This window comes from Muscardinus avellanarius, assembly GCF_963383645.1.
Source record: "Muscardinus avellanarius genome assembly, chromosome: 8".
Classification (NCBI taxonomy): Eukaryota; Metazoa; Chordata; class Mammalia; order Rodentia; family Gliridae; genus Muscardinus; species Muscardinus avellanarius.
Window position 1 is genome coordinate 89,318,015 of NC_137794.1, and position 16,108 is coordinate 89,334,122.

At 38.2% G+C, this 16,108-nt stretch overlaps 1 protein-coding gene across 1 annotated transcript in view; it reads left to right on the forward strand.

Moving 5' to 3' along the window:
• Positions 1-16,108, forward strand: part of PDE7B (phosphodiesterase 7B) — a gene marked incomplete at both ends in the record, with an annotated part of 148,014 nt that overhangs the window by 111,328 nt on the left and 20,578 nt on the right. Inside the window, 4 exons of the mRNA XM_080700130.1 lie at positions 247-310; positions 3,701-3,796; positions 6,051-6,151; positions 7,989-8,120. Coding sequence (XP_080556256.1) covers positions 247-310; positions 3,701-3,796; positions 6,051-6,151; positions 7,989-8,120 — 393 coding nt within the window. The remainder of the gene's footprint in view (positions 1-246; positions 311-3,700; positions 3,797-6,050; positions 6,152-7,988; positions 8,121-16,108) is intronic.

Sequence of the window (16,108 nt, forward strand, 5' to 3'; positions counted from 1 at the left end):
AATGAGAAAGTTGAAGCACAGAGAAGTTAAGTAATATGTCCATGGTCCCACAGCCAAGAAGAGACCTGAAAACCATTGGACCAGATAGTTTAACTCCAAAACCTATCCCTTGAACTGTCATTAGTATGTAGAGTAAGATTTGGTTTACTCCACACCAGTTTAATTGCATACTTTGCTATGTCTTAAAGTAAATGTTTGAGTTTCAATGTGATTCATTTGGGTGCTATTTTTTGTTTGTCTTTTTAGCATATGCTCTCCAAAGTGGGAATGTGGGACTTTGACATTTTCTTGTTTGATCGCTTGACAAATGGTAAGTAACCCAAAAGAATTCTCACAAAAATACACACCATAAAATAGGGTTGAGTGCATGAGAAACAAAATTTATTTTGTAACACTGCTACTCTTTTTTCCTTCTCTCCCCACCTTCATAAATCTATAGACACTCAAGAAAGAGCCGGGCATGAGGAAATTAACTTAGATGAAGAATAAGGACTGCATTTGTCCTTAGAATCATGACAGTTTCCTTCTGTGCATGCTGATCCCAAAGGAATTAGGAAACCACAGATTAGATTCATCCCTTGGGGAATACTTTGGCCACATCCAAAAGTAGAAAGTTCATTGTCAGTTGATGAGAACTGGAAACACAGAAGCACATCTGATCGGTCCTGACACTCCCAGGGCGGGTGCTGACATGGCTTTTAAGTAAGCTGAGTGTGCCCGTTGCTGGTATTGCTCACATATGTTTAGCATCATCAGAAGAAAATGATTGCCAAAGAGACAATGTAAAATTTAGGTTGTAGCTGAAGAGGAAAGTAAACACTCCATTTGGTTTCACCTTTTAAATGTTTGTGCCTACAAAGACTTTTATTTTCATCTGCACATTAAACCAGATACTGGTAAGTTTAGGAAGCTAATGAAAAACATCATAATTAAGGATGATCTTGGTATGTCCTGTCATCTACCAAACTTGTGCTTTCATCATTAACAGATGGTTTTCTCGCCACTCCATTATTTGGCAAACCATGTGCAGCTGAGAGAGAGGTAGCATAAGATCATGAGACAGATCTTCACACTTTGGGAAGTAAACTAGACCAAATAGTGAAAGATTCTATAATCTTGCCTTTCACTTTGTTCAAATCAACTGATAAATGGGTACTGGTAAATGAAATTAACTGTGAACAAAACAACTTTTAAATGGCATTTGGTTAAAAGAGAATATAGTCATGACTGCCATAAAACTATGAAATGAACACATATCGAAGATTTTATTCAATTAAAGATACACTAAAATACAAATAGTTCAAAAGGGACTTTGAGCCAGGTGTGATGGTCCACACTTGTAATCCCAGTACTTGGGAGGCTAAGACTGAAGGATTACAGGTTTGAGAATAGTCTCAGCAAGTAGTGAGGACCTCATCAACCTAGTAAGACCTTGTTTCAAAATAAAAATTAAAAAATAGGTCGAGGGGTATAGCTTGGAGGTAGAATTTCCATGGATTAAAGCCCTAGTACCAAAATGGGAGGGGGAATCGGTAGGGTATGGTGGCTCAGATCTGTGGACCCAGCTACTCAGGAAGTTGAAGCAGGAGGTTGGCTGGAGCCCAGGAATCTTTCGGCCAGCCTGGGAAATAAAGAAAGGCCCCCAGCATGGGCAATAGAGAGATCCCATTTCAAAAATTGAATGAATGAAGAAACAACCACAAAAAAAAAAAGAATTGAAAGAAGCACACATATGTATGCAATGAGAAATGCTGAAATAAATTTATAGGTAGCTGCCAAACCAGGAGGGGGAAGTCTAGAAGGGGAAAATCACTTGTATTTCTTCTGGACTAATTTCATTTATAAGTCTATTGACAAGAGTCATTTGCAATGCTAATAGTTATCTAACTTAGAGTTATAAAATAGCTGAAAGACAAAGTTTGCAGAGACCCATAGACCCATAGAATGAAGTATCCTGGAAGTTTCCTGCTTAGGCAACACCTGGTTTTCCATTCAAGATACCCACGCATCTTCCTGACCCATTTTTAATTTTTTTTTACTTGTGCATTGTATTCATGCATCTTAATGGGATGCAAGATGGTGGAAACATACATGCACCCATCACCCAATTAGCCCTTACCCAAGTCCCATCCCATTCCCTCCCCCTCCTGCCTTCTAATGTCTGGCTTTGTTGTTTGTTCAAGTATATCATGTGCATTAGAGAATTTTCCTCTTCCCCCTTTCTATCCTCCTCAGTTATGTCACCTTATTTACTCATCTATAGTATCTCCTTCTTCGTCTAGAGTTCCTCTTGTGACCCATTTCTCCCTAGTTTCTGTATATTTGGGAGAGCATTCAATTTCTTACTCTCTGTGCCTGACTAATCTCACTCAGCATAATGTCCTCCAGTTCCATCCATTTCCCTATAAATGATGTGTTTTTCTTTATGGCTCATTTTTTTATTTTTTTATAAAATAATAGTAATAGTTTATTCTTTATCTTTTACATGATTTTTTATTTATTTTTATTTTTATAAAATTATAGTAATAGTTTATTCTTTATCTTTTACATAATTTTTAAACAAATTTTTATTGAACATAAATGGTATATATTTATACTTTATGGCTCATTTTAAAGTCTTAAACTCTTTCATGCTTTTAAAATTCAAAAGCATCACTGGGCACGGTGGCTCATGCTTGTAATCCCAGCATTCGGGAGGCAGAGACCAGAGGATTGCTGTTCATGGACAGGCTCAGCTACTTAGGGAGGCCCTTCACAACTCAGTGAGACTCTGTTTCAAAAAACTAAAAAGACTAAAAAATAGGGCTAGCAGTATAACTTGGAGGTAGAATGCCTCTGGGTTCTATCCTTAGTACTGCAAAAAAGAAAGAAAAATTCAAAAGCATATATATTTTTTTTTTTTTTTGCGGTACTGGGGATAGAACTCAGGAGCATTCTACCTCCAAGCTATACCCCCAGCCATATTTTTTATTTTTTATTTTGAAACGCGGTCTCACTGAGTTGCAAAGGGCCTCACTAATTAGCTGAGGATGTCCTAGAACCACAATCCTCCTGTTTCAGCCTCCCAAATGCTGGGATTACAAATGTGCGCCACCACGCCTGGCTCTTTAAAAGCATTATTCTTAAATAAATCATATTTCTTGAATGCTTATGGCATTATAGATTTAATTTTGCATCTCTGCTGGCTTGAGTTCTAAAACAGCTCATAGTCAAATGTTCTCTAGGGTGACTTAATAGGAAAAGAGGCTACAACTATTTAGCGATATGGTACTTAACAATTTAGATCCCCCTTGTAAAAATCAATAGGAATTGACTTAAGGTACATTTCAACTGGCCATTAACTGAGTCTTTAAATATGTACACACACACACACACACACACACACACACACACACACGTGTGTGTGTGTGTGTGTGTGTGTGTGTCCCTGACACTTCAGTGGGCAAATTCTTTCTTTTAATATTTTCATTGCCTTTGGTGTACAGTGAAGGTCCGAGCTAATTTTATTTGTATAAGAGAAAACCTAGGATTACAGTAATAATATCTTCTATACTTAAATAATTTCAAATCCAAAGGAGAAGTAAGGATTCTTATCCAATGAAACAATGATACCCTATTACAGAGACTTTGGGTCTTATTGTCACTCTTGATATTTAATGATGATAAAAATAAGTCCAAGCCGATGACAACTTTCCTCTAGGAAACAGCCTGGTCACGCTGCTGTGCCACCTCTTCAACACCCATGGACTCATTCACCACTTCAAGTTGGATATGGTGACCTTGCACAGGTTTTTAGGTGAGTCCTCCTTTCCATATTTCTACTCCCATTCCTATGAATAACGACAGTGCATAATACTTTTATTCCTATAAAATGGCAAAAACCATAGCATGGTAATAAAGCCTTCAAAATGAATCTTAAATGATCTTGGTTCTAAAATATAGCTTACCCATCTTAAGTCATTGATAAATTATTTACTACCTCAAGCCAGACATGGTGGCACATGCTCGTAATCCCAGTACTTGAGAGGCTAAGGCAGAAGAACTACAGGTTTGAGGCCAGCCTCAACTATTTAGTGAGGCTCTCTTCAACTTAGTGAGAGTCTGTTTCAAAAATAAAGAATAAAAAATAGAGCTGGGGTTGTGACTCAGGTTCAATCCCTAGCACCACAAAAAAAATATTTACTCATTAGCTATATTTACCATAGCTTATGACTGTAAAAAATAAAAATCATGGAAAAGATATAGCTATCAGAAGTTTCTGACCTGCTCATGTATTAACAAAACCCCAGTGAGATATACCACAAATGATTCTAATCAGAACAAGAGTTTTTTAAACTCTTCAATATGTTTTAAAAAATAATACCTATTTATGTAGCACCAACTATGGGTAGGGTCCTTTAGATAACTTATTTCTAATCATTTGAATAAATCTACAAGTTGGGCACTGTATCACCACTCGGCTCATGTTTAAGGAGAGGATGATGCGGTTCATCGCTTTCCCCAGGCCAGTCAATGGCTCCTAAGTGACAGAACGCCCAGGTCCATCTGACATGAAGGCCAGCGTCTTCCACTCCACCCCACCGTCACTCTTACCAAAGGGCAGCCCCTGCTCTTCTTTGATTCAGTGTGTAATCTTACTATTTATCTGCAAGTGAATGCTTCAGGGAAGATTCCTAGTCACCGAATGGCTTCCCTCTGCCACCTGGCACGTTTCTGGCTTCTCTGACTTGCCACCTGGCTGCGCTTTGAAGTTGGAAGCCGAAGGCTATCGAGAGGGAAATGACAGCAGCTTCAGAGCCAGGCTCTATGGAGCTTACATCTTCTGGGCCCTCTTCCAAAGGCTTACTGATGTTAACACATCAAATACTTGCAGCTACACCCTGAGCTCAGAGCTGTTGTGATACCCACTCTATAGAGATGGAAGCTGAGGCAAATTCTGATTAAATAACTAGCCCACTAGAGATAACTAGTAATTCCGTGTCTAAATATAATTGTAAAATAAACCTGATGAATAAAAGGTATATATCAGCACAAAAGAAATATTTGAAACCATCCACGACATGATATCTTTCGAGAAACATAAATAACCTTGGGCTGACAGTATTTTAATGGACAGTATTTTAAGTACTGGCCATGAATAGGGCCACATAATTTTAATTTTTCTAAAGAAAATGAGACAGATACATATTCTTTGGACACATGTATGTTCCTAGAGATCCTGTAAATTAAAAAAAAATCTGAATTAGCATCAGAATTCAGATCTAGATTTGTAGCATGGGCAGAGAGAATATGGCTACACTTGCAAATCTGGACATCTCTGCCCACTCTAACTATATTGCATCCTACGTATCCCCTTGGTTATTAGCTGGAGCTGACTAGTGGCTTCTGTAAACACCAAACCAAAATTTCCTTGCCTTTTATTTGACCTGGTTCCAAGAGTACTCTAAGCCTGGCATTAGATTGGAAGGGCATGAAAGATGATCCTTCCTTGAATAAGGTGAAAATAAATCCAAGGAGGCCTCAGAGGGAACAATGCAGTACTTTGAATTTCTACCTGAAGAAGACCCAGATTTGCCCGGGTCAGTATTTGTTATTCAAGGTAATCCAATCATTACATATCAGGAGTCAGATGCTACCAGGGCTCTGAAAGGAAGTTTCCTTTATGGCATATTATTCATAAGTAACACAAAATTAAATAATTAAACTATCGTATGGAAGAAAGTTGTCCTTTTCCTACATATTTATTTTTCTTATGAATGAGAGCCTTCATGAATGCCAGAAAAGTGATGATTTATAAAGGAGGTGAGAAATCCCAAGGGCCTCACAAATCCTTTTGGCCCTTCCCCCCGCCCCTCCGCTCTCCCCCTCTTCTGCACTACAAACAGCCAGGTAGCCTTGCCAAGCTTGCAAACCACATCCATTTTTAAAAAGATCCCCAGGATACACATCTCATAGGCATTGATATTTTTTTAAGCAAAAACCACCCTCTGCTCTAGTGGGCCATTTTTTGCTTTGGTTTCAGCTGACTGAGTTATCCTTTTACCTTCTAGTCATGGTTCAAGAAGATTATCATGGCCAAAACCCGTATCACAATGCCGTTCATGCAGCTGATGTCACCCAGGCCATGCACTGCTACCTAAAGGAGCCAAAGGTAAAGCAAGACTCCACTACCTCTTCAGCCTTCTAGAAATGCCAAGTAAACTGCTCAGTAGGCTCTAATTTACCCGGTGTACCCGAACAACTTTGTTAAGAGTTGTGTTAATCAGCTTTGCATCGCTCTGACCAAAATACCTTACAAAACCAACTTAGAGGAGGAAAGTTTATTTTGGCTCATGGTTTCAGAGACTCGGTCCATGGTTGGCTGGCTCCAAGACAAAAACAAAACAAGAAGGGCTTAGGGGAAGAGAGCTGCTCAGTTCATGCCAACCTGGAGGCAGAGAGAGAGGAAGGGCCAAGAGAAGATAAACCCATCTGGGGTGTTTCCTAAATGACCTACTTCCTCCCCCTCCTGGTAGTTCATTCAGCTATCAATGGATAAGTCCACAGATGATGTCAGAGCCCTCAAAAACCCAACCTCTGAGCCCCCAAAACCCAACTTCTGAGCACATGGGACTTTGGGAGTCACTTCAGCTCCAAACCATAACAGGAGTCATTCACGATATGAGTATAAATTATTTATATTAAACTTTCAGTGTCAGCTTGGAAAATCTTATAATATTCATGAAAACAAACATGAATTTTCCAAGGTTTCCTTTCATATTTTGTATATTTTCAATCCTGCATTAGGAGACATTCCACCCTGTCTATAATAATCTACAGCTTAAATATATCTTCATTGGTCCCAAGAACCACCTCTTTTGCCTTAGACCTTTGCCTGAATTGCCAGTGAACATTATTGGCACTGGCATTGAATTTTATTAGGAAAAGTCTTTCACCTTGTGGTTTTTAACCCCCCCAAAAAAATGGTTTCAAAATTCTTCAAGGCTCAAATTCCATTTCCCCATGGGCCAACTATATCCTGAATCCAGGGTCCAAGAAAACTAGTGAATGTCTTCTCAACAAGCACACTTTGATATGATAAACCAATAGAATTTAAAAATTGAAAACACTGCGGTTATGTTCATTACTCAAAATCTAGGCAGTCCTTAGCTACATGAAGTTTAGGTTTCTGGTATAATGCATAAGGTGAGCTTTCTTAAGGTTTTTGAAAAATGATATTCCAGTCTAAGATTCAATTTAGTTCCATAAATTTTAACAACCCGCTAAATACATATTTACCATCAACCACTAAATATACAGGTGCCAAACAAGCATTCTCATGGCAGAGCTGAGTAGATGCCTCATACCTATAAAATATCCCAAAGACATTAATAATTTCACTTTATAATCTCTAAGAATCCAAAAGCTACAATATATCATATAATTGTATTTTTAAGTTACTACTAAATTCCCATTTCCCTACTTCATTTTCTAGCTGATCAAAAAATTAAAGATTCTCACATAGTCCCCACTACTTATTACACAATGAAGAAGTATCCAAATTTTTCAATTCAGTCCACTTCTTTGAACAGAGTAAAGACATATTAGTTGAAACACACAAACGATTCTTTAAAGAATCATTTTGGCTTCACTCTTTTTCTTCATTTACAACTTTCTCTATGAGCAAGGCTGCTTCCAGTCTCTACCTGCTCCCTGTCCACCTGATGATAGCAAGGTTGCCCACAGTCCATGCTATTACAACAGCAAAATGACCCAACAGCAGAAGGAAGAGAAAGATACCTGAATGATATGTGTAATTTAAGTTTGCATTATTTTTATTACCCCTTTAAAAATATTTCCTGAAATTCCATGTCCCGATCACCTCATTAAACACCTCAGTGGGTGACCAAGCGGCCTAAACATTCTCATGTTATTTGATTTAGCCAAAAACAAGTGCTACCCTATTTGTGCAAGCATACCAGTCAATCTCTCATTCTGATTTTTAACAGCTGGCCAGCTTCCTCACTCCTCTGGACATCATGCTTGGACTACTTGCTGCAGCAGCACATGATGTGGATCACCCAGGGGTGAACCAGCCATTTTTGATCAAAACCAACCACCACCTTGCCAACCTGTATCAGGTAAGGGAACTCAGCGTGGAGCCACACACAGCCTGGTCCATGTTGAATCTTACCCTTAGGGATGACCTTCATTCAAGGTCACCCTCAGGGATGGAGGCCATATCCCAAGAACATGGGTTTGAAATAGGTCTAGCACATCCCCCAAACGACGTTAAGCTGGTTTACAGGGATATCAAAGGAATTCACTTTGCTCCAAAGCAAGTTTGAAATTGTCCTAAGTCAAACAGGATCCCTGGGCCTATCTCCACACGTCTGAGTATACCTGTCTCCAGGAAGACTGTCTTGTTCACAACAGCCAGTTGGAGTCACTTTTTGCAGAACTTCAGCAGGTATTTCCCAGATGCAATCCCAACTCAGACTTGAGTCTCCAGGGACATTTCTGCATTTTATTGACCTCTGAGTCAAAATCAAAAGATATGCTTAGTTGTTATAAAATACTTCCATAGCCGGACATGATGACACACACTTGTAATCCTAGTACTTGGGAGGCTGAGACAGGAGGATCGTAGTTCATGGACAGCCCCAGCTACTTAATATGGCCCTCTGCAACTTAGTGAGACCTTGTTGCAAAATAAAGAATGAAAAATTGAACTAGGGGTGTTGCTCAGAGGTAGAATGCCCCTGGGTTCAATCCCCAGTACCACAAAAAAAAAAAAATGTAAAAACTACTGTCATAGCACAAATTGGTTGGCCTAAACAACATTCATTTAGGATATATTTTCAGAAATAAATTACTCTCAGAGTTTTCAATGTGGTTCTTTGGGTCTCTTTGGTTGTCACTTACAAAATTATTTAATGCAAAGCAATTATCTATGTTAATAGATTTTGGGGGGAAATTAGTGCTGAATAAATTTCTGACAGATTCTGATAAAGCAGCTTCATTAGACAAGACTTTGCAATTTAAGGAGGTATTTATTTCCAACAAAGTAAAACTGGAACATAGAGAAAAGCCTTTGTCTGTCCAATCCATTGGCTTTGGGCACAGGGAGGAACTGGCATTCTGGGGGTAAGGATCCACCTGGCATGACTTTCAGTGCTAGACACCCTGGGGCTATTAACCAGCACCTGGAGACATGCATGGCCAAGTAAAGAGGTAGGATGGCAGAAGTAAGAAAGTATTTGATGAGCTGGAAGTTAAACAAAGAGAAATACAAAGCTACGACTAATGTTTCCAAACTATCCCAGACGCTAAATTTATCACTTGAGAAAAGCATAGACATTTGATTGGAGAAAAAAATGAATGACTGTCCTGAGCGCCCCCGATTAGGTTTTCTATTCCTGTCAACACTGATTTTTTTCAAATGCCTGTTATTAGACAAGGGAAATCAATCAACAAAGTCGGCTGCTTGGTCCATTCCCATAAAGTCAGTGTGCTTTCATAATTCTAATTTTCTATTATCAAATCAATCATATTGGTGAAGTTTAAGAGAGCATCCACTGCTATTGACTGATTTGTCATAAAAAGTAAAGGTCATAAAACTGATTTCACATCTAGTATACAAAAAAAAAACACATAATGAATTCTCATTTAGACAGGAAGTCAGAAAGAAATATGCCAGATGTTAAAGACATAAAAGCAAGAAAATAAATGTAAATTGTTATTAATAGTAGAGAAATAAGTTCTCACTGATAATTAACAAACCTAGATTTTAAAAAAAGAGCAAGAAAAATACTCCAATCTATTTTACTCAGATCACTAAAGAGTTTCTCAGGAAAAGAAAGTGATTCCTTACTTAAACTTTTGAAGTTTGGATAATTTTTAATAACTTTTATCTTAATCCCATTACTAAAATAAGCATTCTAGTACAAAAAATTTATAGTTTTAATGTAACATGTAAACATATATTTTAATCAGTAATTATCTGTTGCATCTATCAGCTGATATACAAGGATACAGAAGTACAAAGATAATAAAACAAAATCTCTGCCCTTAAGCACTTGCTTAAATTCAAATTCTCAAAACGAGAAAAATTCAAGGAAACTTAATCTAGTTTGAAAAGTTTTTGAGAAGTTAGCTAAAATACATACATAGATACAAATATTTTTAAAAATACTTGAAGCAGGGCTTGGTGTCACACACCTGTAATCTTAGTACTTGGGAGGCTGAAACAGAAGGATCACAGGTTCAAAACCAGCCTCAGCAACTTAGCGAGACCCAGTTTCAAAATAAAAAATAAAATAAGGCTGGGAGTATAGCTCAGAAGTAGAATGTCCCCGGGTTCAATCCCCAGCACATACCCCCAAAAAATAATCTTTTGAAAGTAAATGCCTCTGCTGTTCTTTGTAACCAAAGAGGTTACTATAATAAAGTGAGCTATCATTTTTTCCAGAAGTGAATTCATCCATCTGAATTGCCTGGACTGGTCCATGGTAGGAAAGAGAAAGATACTGGTGAAGGAGAAATTGAAGTAAATGACCCAGAAACCGCATTGCAAATACTGTTCTCACCAGTCACCTACTCACCTAGTCCTAGGATGGCTTGAAGACTAGAAACGCAGGTCCTTCCGTTTTAGGGACAGTGTATATTAGCAAACCAATTTCACATAGTATCATAAACATTTCCAGTACTGAAGTTGACTAGAATAAAAGCCAAAACCTAATCAGCCAAGTTGAGACTGTACAGATTCAAAGTAAAAATTATTTAAAAGAAACCAAAAATATTTACAAAATTTCCATTCATTTTGTTCAAAAAATTTAATGACACCTTTATACTTATCTATATATCAATATTTATCAAATATATAAATTCCAAAAAATAAAGATAATTCCCTAAAGAATTTTTATATTACCCCATCAATATATAAAATATTTATATTTTATGTTATCAGTAAAAAAATTAATTAAAAATTTTTTTAATATCTGTTCAACCTGCGCACAGTGGCATATGCCTGTCATTTCCGGTACTCAAGAGGCTAAGGCAGAAGGATGGCAGGTTCAAAGCCAATCTTAATAACATAGTGAGACGTCTATCTCAAAAACAAAATCTGTTCAGAAAGACAAAGTATTGATCCAGGCATGGTGGCATACACTTGCAAACCCAGCATTTGGGAGGCTGAAACAGGAGGCTTGTGGTTCATGGACATCGTCAGCTACTTAGTGAGGCCCTTTGCAACTCAGTGAGATCCTGTTTCAAAGTAAATAATAAAAATAGGGCTGGGGGTGTAGCTCAGAGGTAGAATGCCCTTGAGTTCCATCCCCAGTACTGCAAGAAACAAAAGAAAAAAAGAAAGACAAAATATTGCCTATCTTACCTATATGAAGGATCTAAAAAGTTGATCTTAGACAAGTTGAGAGGTGGATAGAGTAAGGTTGATCAACAGATAAAGTTTCAGTTAGATATGAGGAAAAAGTTTTTCACACCAGGGTGAATATAGTTTATAATAATACATGTATATCTTTAAAAAATAGCTAGAAAAGAAGATTTTTAATGTATGCACCATTAAAAAATGATAAAGGTTTGAGGTAACTGATATGCTCATGACCATGATTTCATCCTTATACAATTTATACGTTAATCAAAACATCACATTGTACTCTGTAAACATGTACACATTTGGTGTCTATCAAAAAATCAAAGTATGTAATGGCATAAAAAAGTAAATAGAAATAAAAATTCTTTTCCGCAAATTATATAGCTAAGCTTTATTCAACACTATGATTCAAACTCTATACTAAGTGCTTTTTATGTATTGTATTATTTATCTACACAATAGCCAATGAGTGAGGTGGGTATTATTAACATACCTATTTTTTCAAAAAGAGGAAAATTGATACTTACTTGGGAAATTCAAGTGTTTTCCTTAAAATAAACAGCTAGTTAATACAAAACTGGGGTGAAAACTCAAATATTTTGTTTCCAGAGCTACTGTGCCCATATATTATTTATACTGCCTCTGAAATTGATATCACCTACTGTGTATAAGAAGCTAAGTCTCCTAGTGGTCTCCTAGAAACTAAAAGTCCTCCTAGCAAGGGAGCTAAGAGGGTTCTAGACTTTGGTAGATAAAATAGACAGCAACAGAGATGATGGGAAGACAGAGGGTGAGAGGAATTGATTCTGCAGTTGGTTTTGAAAAACACGTGGAGGAAGGAGGATGCAAACTGTGCCTTCAAGTGTGAGTGATATTTTGAAAAGTTGTAGATGAGGAACTATGATAACTTTTCAGGTTTTTAATTTGAAGGAAAAAAGATCGTGCTACATAAATGTATAAACGGAGCAAGACATTAACAAAACAAAATTTTTAAATCTTTGTAGAGGGAAAATCTTTGGAAACAGTCTTTTAGCCTATCAAGGGCCTGTTATTTGAGAATGAATGGAGTTTCAGGAAACTATATGCAAAACTTTAAAGGATATGCCTATGCATGCCTTTCTAGGGAGAGGATCCATACCTTTCATCAAATTCTAAAATAAGTTAGATTCATAAAATGGTGAAAACCATAGTAATGAGAGAAATAAAAAGGTAAACATATATGTTTAGTGTGTATGTGCATAAATAGACACACATACACAAAAATTAAACACTCACACATACATCTAATCAACTCCAATACTGTAGAGAAAATGTGCCAGGCCTTGTGTGGCTTCGAGAACACCCTGTGCGTGACTTCACTCTGATCCAGACTTGCTATACATGAGATAAAATGGAAGTAGGCTTTCTCTCCTTTTGTTGGCTGTGCTGTTGGTTCTAATAAATAAGATCAATGCATAAGGCTCAGCATGTGCTTAGATAAAGAGCCGGGGCAGCTAGAGGGAAGGCCAGTCAGTGGGCTCCCTCCCAGTGTCTACAGTCCAGGCTGGACTCCTCACTAAACTGCCAACCGAGGTCAGTGTGAAGGCATTGAGAACACTTCTACCCATCCTTTCACTCAATAGACTGGAAAAAGTCCAGGAGTCGGGGTGGACCAAGAGGGACAGGAACGGGTAGGACCAAGAACTGAATTGACTTTCCATCCCTCCACCTCCAACCCCCACACGCAAGGCCAAAGGTGGCCTCAGCAATTCACAAACTAAATTATTAAGTCAGATGGTTATTTCAAATGTAAAAAGAATCACTTTCAGTTAAACTTAAATTTTAATTCCTTTTGATAGAGTCCAGCTATATAATTAGTGATATTATCAACTAAATAATGAATAATTAAATCTCCCAAGAAACATTATATTTATTACATCCTATAATGTCTTGGAGAAGTTTAGAATGCATTGTTTAATTATTTGCTGCAAACAATAAGAGTAGGTCTCAGCATTTGTAACCATTATATCTAATACCTCTGAATCACAAGCATGAGGCAGAAAGCCTCAAACAAGCACGAACAGAGATTATATAGAATCCCACAGTTTCTACAAGAGGAAACGTGTTCTGGGAAAGCAGTGTTAACAGTTCCAGAAGGGAGGCTCAAGCTTGATCTTCTGTTCCATCCAGTCTCCTCAGGCCCTGATCTGAACAAAGGTCTTTCCAGCACACAGCAAGTGACATGTGTACTCCTCGCTCTGTGATCTTGGGCAGATGCAGATGAAATGAAAGACATCTTCAAACAGGCCTTAAACAAACCATAGCTTCTTCAAAGGCCAAGGTCTTGTTGAGGGCTCAAGGTGCTTCTCCTCTGAGACCTCCTGGGCTGGGGCTCCTACAGTGTTACCAAGGAGACCACTGGGCTTGTTAGGAGAGAGCTCAGCAGAGTCCATTGTCTCCCAGTCTTACATCTTACTTCATGAGCAATTAAAAACTAAAGTACAACACTACATTCCTGTTGTTTTTCTTCTTAAATTTTCTTCCAAATTTTAGAGGTATGCAATGAGTCCTGTTGTACACAGACTCAGCTTATTAACATTTACTCCAAGTATTTTAACCAAAGAAAAGTGTCCAATAAATGGGGAGAAGCAGTTTAAACCTGCCTTCTATGGTGACAAACTCTGCCAGATTCTCTGACAGATGACCTCTTGATTTAATTTAAAAACCCGTGTTGATGAGGGTTTTTTTGTTGTTGTTTTCTTTCCTTCTCTTTTTTATGATTCAGGGGATGGAACCCAAGGACATTCTACCTTTGAACTACACCCTCAGCCCTATTTCATTTTTTATTTTGAAACAGGGTCTCACTAAGTTGCAGGAGGCCTCACTAAGTATCTGAGGCTGGCTATGAACCATGGTTCTCCTGTCTCAGCCTCCCAAGTACTGGAATTACAAGTGGGCGCCTCCATGCCCGGCTACACTTGCGCATTATGAAATGTCAGGTGTGTTGCTATTTGTTAGAAAAAGGGTTGCTTTGTTTTTAGGGTAAATTATACTGAATAATTCAGACAAAAAGGGAAATAAAAGTTCTTGACTCCGATATTATAAGGGTTTGGTCTTTTCCAAATTAACACTCTAATAGGTCTTGTCGCCACAAGAGTGGCTGTTTCCTCTTTTAACTTTATGATGAAGATTGTTCTTAAACCTGCCAGTGTGCAGAGATTGAGACAAGAGAAGATGTTGCTACTGGGATGATTTGAAATCTCTGAGCTGATGCTTCTTCAAGGTAGACTGATGTGGCACTTAATGTGAACTCCCAAACCAGCCAGGATTTCAAGGAATATGAAGGTGGAATCATCTCACTGTATGCTCAGATCTCTCTGACCATTTCTGATTATTTTCTTTTTTCCCTCAGTCTACATTTTGCTGAGAGTGGTTGGGCCTCTGTAAAAGTCAGATGAGTCTTAGAGTAGAGCTACCTTGGTGCTAGGAAGAATAGGGTGTTTTTATCTCTAGCAGTTGGCTGGAAAACACCCGCAGAGTCAGGCCTGCCCACCTGCTCAGGGCACCCCATCTCCCTTCCTCCCTGAAGTCACACATACTTAGCCTTGCCTGGTTTCACCCCTTTCCCTGATGAGCATCCAGTTTCCTGAAACTAAAATCTGACTGCACAGATTCCTGCTCAAAACCCCATTGCTCCTTGGGATCAAGTTCCAGTGTTCCACCAGCCCATCCTGCTAGCTCTCCACCCTCTCTTCCCACCATCTATCTATCTATCTCTATCTCTATCTCTATCTCTCTCTCTCCCCCTCCCTCTCCCCCTCCCCCTCTCCCTCTTCCCCTCTCTCCCCCCCTCTCTCTCCCAGCTCCTATACCTCATCAACTCAGAACCACTTTTAGTTTCCCAAACACATCACTCCTTCCTTACTCATTTAACCAATACCTATGGAGTCCCTGATACATGCAAGGTACCAGGAATGCAGAAGATGAACAAGCCAAATAAAAAATGCTGGCTTTCTCCTAGGAGAAACAGAAAATAATTAAGAAAAAAATTTAGCCTATTAGTGATAATTTCTAAAGATATAAAAACAATAAAACAGAGAAGAAAATATAAAGTATCCCACTTGCTTAAAAGTTTTCACACATTCTCTTCTTTCTACCTATTTTAATCAACTATAGTATTGGATGGTATATTTTACTCATGTATAATACAAAGTAGAGTACATTGCCTATACTCTGACTCTTCAACTCACTCATCCTTCTGATATTGACTTGGCCCCCGAGAGCCTTCCTTTCCTCCAAAAGCCCATCTTATATATTCCTCCTGTGTGGTTTCACATCCTTTATTATTTCCCGTATCGCAGTATTGTCAATGTAATACCTGTTGCCTGATAAGACGTCCATGGGCCGGGTGGACTGTCAGTCTCTGAGCACCCACTCATTTATGGTTGTGTTCCCAGTCCAGTGAAGGTCTGGTGTTCAGTGGATATTTAAAAGCGACTCCTGGTGATTATTACATTCTTACTAAGAATCCCCAATAACAGAATCAGTGGAAATTCTTTACAATGAGTTTCTTATTTGCACTTTACATTTGGAATTCCATTTGATATAGGTTATTTCTGCAGTTCTTTACCTGATTCTGGTTATATGAATAAGTGGAGAAAAATCCAACTGCTCTAATAATTTAAAGATCTCCAGCTTTTGCCTAAGTCTGAGGATTTTCACAATGGAAGAACCCAAGTCTGGCTTCTACCAGATACT